This window comes from Nicotiana attenuata, unplaced genomic scaffold (genome assembly GCF_001879085.1).
Source record: "Nicotiana attenuata strain UT unplaced genomic scaffold, NIATTr2, whole genome shotgun sequence".
NCBI lineage: Eukaryota > Viridiplantae > Streptophyta > Magnoliopsida > Solanales > Solanaceae > Nicotiana > Nicotiana attenuata.
Genome location: NW_017671517.1, coordinates 140,228 through 149,869, shown reverse-complemented (window position 1 = coordinate 149,869; position 9,642 = coordinate 140,228). Strand labels below are relative to the sequence as shown.

The window sequence follows — 9,642 nt, the reverse complement described above, 5'->3', positions numbered from 1 at the left end:
CTGTACCGGGCGCCGGAACCAAAATACGGCCCCGATACCAACACGTTCTAATCAATTTTCACTTCAAATTTCCTTAAACAATTTCAGAAAATAATTTTACTGAAAAATTCATTTCTCGGGCTTGGGACCTCGGAATTCGATTCCGGGCATAGGCCCAAGTCCCATATTTTCCTACGAACCCTCCGGGACCGTCAAATTACGGGTCCGGGTCCGTTTACCCAAAACGTTGACCAAGGTCAAATTTATTCATTTTTAACATCAAAACTTAGCATTTTTCACAGAATTTCATATTTAAGCTTTCCGGCTACGCGCCCGGACTGCGCATGCAAATCGATGCGACTCTAAATGAGGTTTTTAAGACCTCGGAGACATAGAATTTAATTAAAAACTGGTGATGACCCTTTGGGTCGTCACAATACCCTTGCGCTATAATCAAAAGTATTAATATTACACCAAAATTTTTCTAGAGAAAACAGTTGCTGAGATGTCTGCCCAAAAAGCTTGATTTGCAAACACCAGAAGAACTGTCGTGAAACTAATGCTATCAAAAAGCTCCTTGCTTGCATCCTTCTTTGCCATCGGGTCAGCTACTTTGTTCGTCTCCCTATAGTTGTGATTCACCGCCACGTCTCCTAGTCTTAGGATGATTGACCTGCGTTCAAAAATAATTGCGTCAAATACATAGTCACCTGAGTTAAGCATTCTTATTACCTCAGTAGAGTCTGTGTTGATTTCAAGTGGCGTGAGCTCTCTTTGTTATGCAATCTGCAATCCTTTTAGAATAGCAAAGAGTTCTGCTTGTGTATTTGTGGTGTGTTGCAGGCTTCCCATGAACCTAGGACCCAGTTTCTGAAAACTCCTCCCACGCTTCCCTTACCAGGATTCTCAATATCAGCCCCATCAGTGTTGAGCTTATAATGGTCTTTTGATGGGGTGTCCATTTGACCCAGATGATTTTCTCTTTATGACGAGTTAAAGACGTATTGGATTTGTTTACTATAAGCTGTTATTATTATATTTAAAAAGTACTTCATTTTTTATGTCTTATTTATCCAGTCATTGTTTTTGTGTTATAATATTTTTTAATTTGTTAAGTAAATTAAGAAATTCTAAAATTGTTAGTTAAAATTTATCTGGAGTAGTGAATTGTGAATTTTACTGGTAAAATAATAAAAATTTCAATAATTGATCGGAAATCTTGCATCTTTTACAATCGAATTATAATTAGTTGATTAAACTTACATAGTTGTATTGTTTTACAAAATATGTAACTCATTATAGATAATATATTGCAAGATGTAAATGAAGTCAAACAGGGAACAATTCAGGAGATTATACCCATTGACTTTGAAAATAGATTATTTTGATTTTTTGACCCCCACTTGCCCCAAGGCAAATAAGGTTAAAAATCAAAAGTGTTGCATATGGGCGAGCGAAAGGCAACACGTGTTAAATTTGAATTTATGTCCATGGGGCAAGTGGGGCATAAAAAGATCGCCTACTTCCAAAGCCATTCTTGTAAATCAACCCCGAACGCTTTGTACAATCCAATAGTGGAACTTTCGCGTAGGTGAATTTGAAAGAAGAATTAACCCAAATAGCCGTTTACCCAACCGCTTAAACTAAAAATAGCAAATGGAGGTATAATATATACATAATTTTTATGTATTATATGTGTATAATTATGTATAATCTATGTTTAAACTAGTAAACTTGTAAAGTTGTTGGCGTAGCTGGTAATGTTATTGCCATGTGACCAGGAGGTTATGGGTTCGAGCAGTAAAAACAACGCGGGGTAAATTGCGTACAATAGGCCCTTGTGGTCCGGCCCTTCCCGGACCCCGTGCATAGCGGGAGCTTAGTACACCGGGCTGCCCTTTTAATGTATAAACTATGTATATGTCTAGAAAAAGTAAAGAATGAATATGAATGACTATTTATGTAAAGATCCCATGGGAAAAATAGACTTTCTTGGGCTGGACTTGTCGTTGATTGTGGATGGGCCTGGCCCAAGTTAGAATTTGTCCACCACAGGTCTCACGTTCTTTTTCCAACCGTAATGTGCATTATGTGCAATTTCTTTGTCAGTTTTATCTATGTCACAATGTGTTAATTTTACACACCAATAGGAAGCGATGATCTTTTATTATCCGTAACGATTTTTCATAAGCTTTTGTCCTAATGCAAATAAAACTCTTACCTGATTGAAAAATCCAATCACAGTGTTTACTTCCCACCGAAACATTATCCGCTTAATACTTCAGTTTGAGTATAAAGTACTATCCATTCCTTTAGACAATAGAATTTGATTCAAATTAAACCCCCCAAAATTCGGATCTTTTATCCAATTGAAAAGTGTTATATAATCATCATCCTTTTACCCTATTTGTTTTTCACGTCGACTTTGCTAACCATAGATACAAATAATTAGCTGACACTGTCACAAACAGAGTCTTCTTCCTCCGTCCAAAATTTCAAACTTCCGGCAACCATTCATTGATCCGCCGACGAGATGGTGGTCCCTACTTTCCTGCTTCTACTAATCACTCTTTCACAAGTAATTCTCAATCCGATTGTTTCACTCGCCGATTCAGCTTATCCCTCACCCTATGGCATTGATAGCGCAACTTCCTGTCAATCCACTGGTTCCGATGACCTAATTCCAGTCCGCCGTGAAGTTTACGGAGACGGCCGGATTTTCGATATCACTCACCGATTAACCCCTGATATGCCGTCGTGGGGCTTAGAAGATGGGCTTGGCCAATTCCTGTGGCTACCAAACAGCATGAAGAATGGGTCTCTTGCTAATAACTCCGAGATGAAACTTCCGACTCACACCGGCACTCATATTGATGCTCCTGGTCATGTCTACGATCATTATTTCGATGCCGGCTTTGATATCGACACTCTCGACCTCGAAGTTCTCAACGGTAACTATCAATCTCCATCCCTTTAATTTTTCTCCTCTAATACTTGCATATTACACATAATTAGTACACACTAGTATTAGATTAGGATTTAAGTTATAAATACTAACACCATAAAGAAGTTTTTGCTCCGTTATTTGCAACTATCTTTTTAGTAACTCTATGAGTTAAATTTTTATATTGTTAGCGTATAGAACTTTTAACTTGAAAGGTGCACTGGTATTTCATGCACGAAATTGTGAGTTTATGTTTTTGGAGTCTAGTAACGGTCAATTTGAGGTGGTGGGTTGAAAAAATAATTTATTGATGAGTTACGTGTTTGATGAATTTGGAAAGCGACATTAGGCATGTTACTCTTGGCCACTGTTTCTTTGCAGAGGGCTGTAACGTTTGAAAACTTTGTTTTGTCTTGAGCTCCTTCTGGAGATTGATGTGATGGGTGCAACTTGTACTTTTTATATACTTGTAGGGACCCAATTGTCACAGTATCTTATGAGGCCTCCAAAGTATAATATTGGCCACGATTTACTTACAAGAATAAAAAACTCGTCTTGAAGAGAACTTAATGCTTACTTATCAAAATCTCAATTGGAACTGCTACGTCTACCATAGTGGTGAGTCATAACTTTGAGCTTTCTAATTTCCGTTGCCAAAGTTCATGCCTTTTTTGGAAAGTAAGATGAGGGCTGTGTGTAAGTTGCTAGTATTAGCTGAGTTGCTGGCTGTAAGTACAATATCTGTTGCCTTTTCATCACCTAATGATGCATACCCAATTGGATACGGTGATGAATCGGGTTCTTGTGTTGGATCTAATGATGATTTGAGACCTTTAAGGAGAGAGGTGTATGAAGATGGGCAAATTTTTGATATCACACACCAGTTCAATCCTAATACTCCTGTGGGGGATTCTGATGAGGGAGTTGGACAGTTTCTCACTCTTTTGTCCAGCATGAAGAATGGCTCTGATTACAACTTTTCGGAATTGAGATTAGGTGTTCATGCTGGCACTCATGTTGATGCACCAGGACATATGTATGCTGAATATTATGATGCAGGGTTTGATGTTGATTCCCTTGACCTTAGAGTTCTCAACGGTATTAACCCAGGAAATTCTACCTTCAGCCAGCATTAAGAACTACTAGTTATATGATCACTCTTGTGCTTAAGAAAGATGATCAATCTTGTTCCTAATTTTAATAACTGATGGCTCTGATTAACTCAAAACACGGTAGTGACCGTGAATTTTACTTGCTCTTTCGAATTGATGTGGTATTGGAGTCTGGAGATTTAGGTCTTAAAAAATCAAATCACTGAAAACAGTTGAGACCTGGTCTAAGAATTAGAAATTTAATGAATCAATTCTTTTGAAATCTATTTTCAGTCTTAACTAGTACGTTTTATCCTCGCTCAATAAAGAGATTTTATGACTGTGACTCTAGAGTCTAAGATATTGATATCCTCCCAGATGCCCAAGAGCAGCTGTATATGCCCATTTTGTAACTGGAAAACATTTTGTTACTTATCAAATTAAAAAAGAAAAAGCTAGTAAACATTTTAACCTCGCAGGAAGTCCCGAAATGTAACAAGTCATTACTGAAAAAAGGGGAAAAAGAGAAGAAAAGGGAGTTTAGTATTACTGCTACATATATTAGCTCTTTATGGATGTCAATACATGTAATTGTCTTGGTTCTTCGTCTGATACAGTTATTACTTTAGTGTTTCTTGTTTAACAATGCATATGTATTCAAATTTGATGCATTTTCTCTTGTAATATTTACGTTGATCCATTCATCAGAGGTACATTGACATGATATCGTTTTTTAATGTTTTTCATAGAATAATGGAATTTCCCTGTTGTTGTCTTCTTCATTGGAAGGATACCTCCTACAAAGATCCTTAATGTTTTGTTTTCGCTATGACTGGTTCTGGTTCTTTTAATGGTTGATCATTGATCTAGATTCTTTTTCTTTTTCAGCGTACAGCTTCCTGTCTATTTTTTCTTTTTAAATTTGAATCATCACCTTTTACATACTATCAATTTTTTTTCTTCTTAACAGGCGTGTTTAGTGTTTTATCTTTTTACAGGCAATGTTACCCATTTTCATGCACTAATGATGACGTCCTTCACTTGCTTACAGGTCCCGCATTGGTTGTTGATGTTCCAAGAGACAAGAACTTAACTGGTAAATCTCCCCTCCCCTTTCATGCTAAATGTCTCTAGGATGATAAACTCTCCTATTAATTTTTGGATCAATTTCCAGCTTATTGTCTTACATCATTTGTTTCTCAATTTTCCAGTATATTAATATAATCAGTTGACTAGACATTGTTGAGCTAAAAATCCCTCTGTCTTTACCTTGCATAAAATATGAGATGTGCAACAACTTTGAGGAAGAAATACTCCCTGAAAATCGGGTGGCACAAATGAGCTGTTTGCAAATGTATATTAGCTAACTGTGATAATACTTTTGTTTCTTTTATTCAGCGGATGTTATGCAATCCTTACATATCCCCAAGGGAGTGAAACGAGTACTTTTCAGAACACTAAACACTGACAGGTAACTTGTAGCAGTATCTTAAAACTGTGCTTAAATTGCATGTTTGCTGTAGCTCTCACTGAAATTATGTATTTCTCAGACTTTAGATGTCATAAAAAGCACACTTCTAATAAAAGTAGAAGTGTTCAAAACCAACAAAATTGTAGCAGAATCTGCTCTTAGACTTTGGAGAATGTGCCTCTACAGGGTGTAGATCTTGGATTACTCTTCCAAAATATAAAAATGATAGATGAATTGCAAAACATAATGAAACTTGGAGCACATTCACAATATGTTCACTTGACCCTGGAGAGTGGGAACTATCATGATCAAATTGTTGAAAGGCTAAGCATTTCAAGTAGTATCAATCAAGTATTTCTCTGTGGCTACCAATTGTTGTTTCACACATTTTATTTGAGTTTTAGAAGCCTAACATAATGTAGATGGATTGTACAAAATATATGTCTCTAATTCCTCTAAAACTCTTGCTCTATAAATTTCTTCAAAACCCTGTAAAAGGATAATCAATTAAGGTTTGTCCATGTAGTGGGAAGAATGAGATCTTACTTCAGAAATCTAGTATTTGTCATGGATTCTTTTCTCCCTTACCTGAACAGGCTAGGATTCTTCTTCTTTTCCTCCATCCCCTTCTTGGGGTGCAGGGTGCAGGTGTATGCTGCTTGAGAGCTCTATTTTGACGCACTCATTGTTTATGTAGTTATTGGTCATATTTCAACTAATTGCCAAAGAAAGAAGGCCAATAACGTCAATTTCCCTTAGGGGCAGCTCTTCACCTTATCAAAAAAAAAAATTTCCCTCAGGGGCAACACTTTGCATGGAAATTAAATGACCTGACTTGGATGAACAGTTATAACGTACTCTGTTTCTTGATCAAGCAAACTCAACTTTCAGGCGTCTTATGTGGAAAAAGGCATTTGACACAAGCTATGTCGGATTCATGAAGGATGGAGCACAGTGGCTAGTGGATAACACTGACATCAAACTTGTTGGTAAGATAGGCTGTAGCACATTCATATCTTAAGAATCTTATTGAAGGATGCAAATTCTTTTAGTTTTTCCCTTCTTTTTGGAATTGGTGAATGATTTTGTGGTGTATTGGGTGTTTATGTTAACAGTAGTGGTCAACTATATACAGCACTTTGTGTGCTATTGCACCTTTATGGCCAAAGGGTTCCTCTTTTTCGTTTGGTGCGTCTAAGCTGGATTGACATGGCTACTATCTCCAATTACTACTTCTTTGCTTAGTCCTGACTGGTGTCTACATTTGGTTTCTGCATAAAATCCCAGCTACTCATTATTGCCATCTCTATTATGGCATCAAGAGTAAATAGTTAAAATTCTTTCCTCAGATTGCACTTCCGTGCATGCTCTGTGCTGGAGTAAACTTACCCTTGCTGTAAATATATTTTTTGAGTTACCATAGATGATGATGCATAAATCTCGTCTATACTTTATACACCGTATTTTGTGAGTAAATGGAACATCATGCGGCAATTCATTTAAATGCTTGAACTAGTATCTAATTAATACACATGCATATACATTTGTTTTATCTGCTCTCTGACTAATGTGTCCTATTTGTCTATTATTGGTGGTTAAGTAACTTAGTTATCTTCATCTATGTTTTCTGTTACTGCCTTCTGCTGACAAATCTCATTGGCCATAACCTGGGTATTGTTTTTTCAATTTCTGTGCTCAATTGTGAACTCCCATTTGGATTTGTCCTTATTAGAGGCTTCTTGTTTTACAGCTGAAGTTCAGCTAGAGTAAATGAGCGATAATTTACTTCCTGATTTCCTTCAAGATTATCGACTGATTGAAGAATTCGTAACTGACATTTGTTTCCTTTTTTTCTTTTTCAGGAATTGATTACTTGTCGGTTGCTGCATTTGATGATTTGATTCCTTCCCATCTTGTCTTCCTGAAAAGCAGGGTTAGTAGTCTTATTCGGACTAAATTGAACCTTCATGTTACCTATGATTAGAGTCTGATATTCATCACAAAATAGGGGGGTAGGATGGGCGAGGGGGAGTTAAAAACGTATATAATGAAGATTCTGAGCTTTACTCAAAGTAGTGAATTGCCTAATTCTTTGGCTCGAGTTTGCTGTTTCATTGTTCCATGAGAAAGGTGCTGCATAGTCAAGTTGCTCTCAGCATTAAGGGGACAGGTGACCAACTCCTTGTCAACTTTCAAAAAGTGAAAAAAGAACAGCATAAAGAGATTGCATATTTTGGTTTAAAAGCTCTGCTCTTCTAGATGAGCGATCACATCTTCAATGCTAAGATCAGCTTTTCAACTTTTTCTATCGGAAAACTTGTTGGCCTTACTGACCTGTGGTCGAACTGACAATACCTTGAAGGGCCTAACAACATTATTCAATCTTATTTGCTAATTGGTATGTGATCAGAATTTTGAGATTCCCATTGATTTGGGTTAGATGCTAGTTGGAGCAATCATGGTCTTCTACGCTAGATGAATGAGCTGGATGTCATCTGCAGAGCATCTAGATTATGGTTTTTATTCATTTTCAGTTTAAAGTTTTTAAAGGGTTCTGGATAGTCATGCAATAATGATGAATAACAGTCTTAGCTTCTTCTACCGTGGAACTACAGAATATTTGCATCTTACTCTTCTAGAAGTTATAGAGGGTTGTCAACTATCTGAGTCCATTTTTTAGACTGAAGTGCACTGGCCTTTTCTTCTTTAGCTAAAATTCTCCTTATGAAGAAAAAATATAGAATCGGAGGCAGCGAAACTGAATTTTTGTGTCATTTATGTTTAATCTTTTTCTATATGGGAGCTTCGCCTAATGAAACTGAAAAGATGAAATCTGAATTGGAAAGCTAAAGTGGAAATTAGTTGAACATATATTTTGAAAATTATGTCAAGGTCTGATGGTTGACCCATGACATGATCTTTGTTCTCTAGATAGTGACAGCAAGTTGGATTAATTTTCTTCAGAAAAAAAAAAGATAACTGTTATTGAGCATTATCTCTGTTCCCTTTTGTTGACGCAACTATATAGTATTCAGAGTTAGTGACTTTATTGACCATTTACTTCTTCTGATGCCAGTAATTGTCCTTCCATTCTTATGATGTTTGAAATGCTCCAGGAAATCATTCTCGTTGAAGGGCTGAAGCTGGATGATATAGAAACTGGCATATACAATGTGCACTGTCTGCCCTTAAGGTTGCTTGGTGCTGAGGGATCACCTATTAGATGTATACTGATCAAGTAATACTCTCCTTTGTCTCCTATTCAAACGGTAAGGTGCTTCTGAAACATGTTACCTTATATGCAGTATCTTTTTTCTATGAATTACTTGTTGCCTTGCATCCTGTCTTGTTCAATGGGTAATACATTCTATATGATCTTGGTATTCTTGTTGAATCCATTAGCTAAGTCAACTGCCACATATTCACAGCTGAAATTTTGTTAGTATTTTTTTCTGGTTATTTGTGTGCTGCACCAGTACACCCTCTTCTCATTGTTTGCTTGGATAAATTGCTGCAGGAAGCACTGGAGATAGCATGGAGTAAAATAAATTGCTGTAAAGGGAGACTCGATTTCCAGTGTAGGGGGTGCAACTTTTCACTTTTGACTGTAATGTTATTAGCTTGGTCTGGATATGAGCAAATAACTTTTTCACAGTAGGTTTTAGTTTAATGGATTCACGAGAACGATTAACATATTTACATCAAGTTAGTTTTGTGTTGATTCATCTCGTGCCTATGAAGCTGGTTAATGATAAAGTTCTTGGGTGCTGAAACTGACCTGGATGGACCTTTTTGAACCACTATTTATATTTTGGTCATGTTAAGAAACGTTTTGGGAAAATAGCCCCCGTGCTAAATTTTTAAAGCACGCTCGGCAAAATTTTAAAGCACACAACAATTATAATGATCATCAGGATTTGCCACAAAATTCTGACTCTCACTAGAATTTCAGCAATAATGCTGAAAAATTCTGGTGATTTGTCAAAATTTTGTGGCAAATGCGCTTAAGGGAAATCTTGTCCAGCGTGCTTTAAAGATTTAGCATGAGGCTGTTTTCCTAAAATTGTGTTACCGAGTCAAAAATTTAATAGTGGCACACAAGTATGGGGCATTTGCATCTATACCCGCTTTTTGTGTTACGTTTTAACTTGTGCCCG

At 36.8% G+C, this 9,642-nt stretch overlaps 1 protein-coding gene across 2 annotated transcripts; it reads left to right on the top strand.

Annotated features, from left to right (window-relative positions):
- The first annotated feature begins 2,138 nt into the window (after positions 1-2,138).
- Positions 2,139-9,258, top strand: LOC109208739 (kynurenine formamidase-like). 2 transcript variants are annotated; one of them, XM_019371892.1, is made up of 7 exons: positions 2,139-2,930; positions 5,066-5,110; positions 5,413-5,485; positions 6,377-6,474; positions 7,348-7,418; positions 8,602-8,754; positions 9,003-9,258. In XM_019371892.1, exons 1-6 carry the CDS (start codon positions 2,513-2,515, stop codon positions 8,725-8,727), a joined length of 831 nt encoding a protein of 276 aa, XP_019227437.1. In that variant the 5' UTR covers positions 2,139-2,512; the 3' UTR covers positions 8,728-8,754; positions 9,003-9,258. The 2 variants fall into 2 exon arrangements, with proteins under 2 accessions (XP_019227437.1, XP_019227436.1); XM_019371891.1 differs by lacking the exon at positions 2,139-2,930 and adding an exon at positions 3,421-4,021.
- Positions 9,259-9,642: the final 384 nt, after the last annotated feature.

What these genes read in the sequence shown, in the direction of transcription:
- LOC109208739 (XM_019371891.1), top strand. Translation starts at nt 3,586, where the DNA reads ATGCCTTTTTTGGAAAGTAAGATGAGGGCTGTGTGTAAGTTGCTAGTA. An exon ending in TGACCTTAGAGTTCTCAACG is followed by an intron (nt 4,022 to 5,065) that starts GTATTAACCCAG and finishes ACTTGCTTACAG; the next exon opens with GTCCCGCATTGGTTGTTGAT. An exon ending in AGAACACTAAACACTGACAG is followed by an intron (nt 5,486 to 6,376) that starts GTAACTTGTAGC and finishes CTCAACTTTCAG; the next exon opens with GCGTCTTATGTGGAAAAAGG.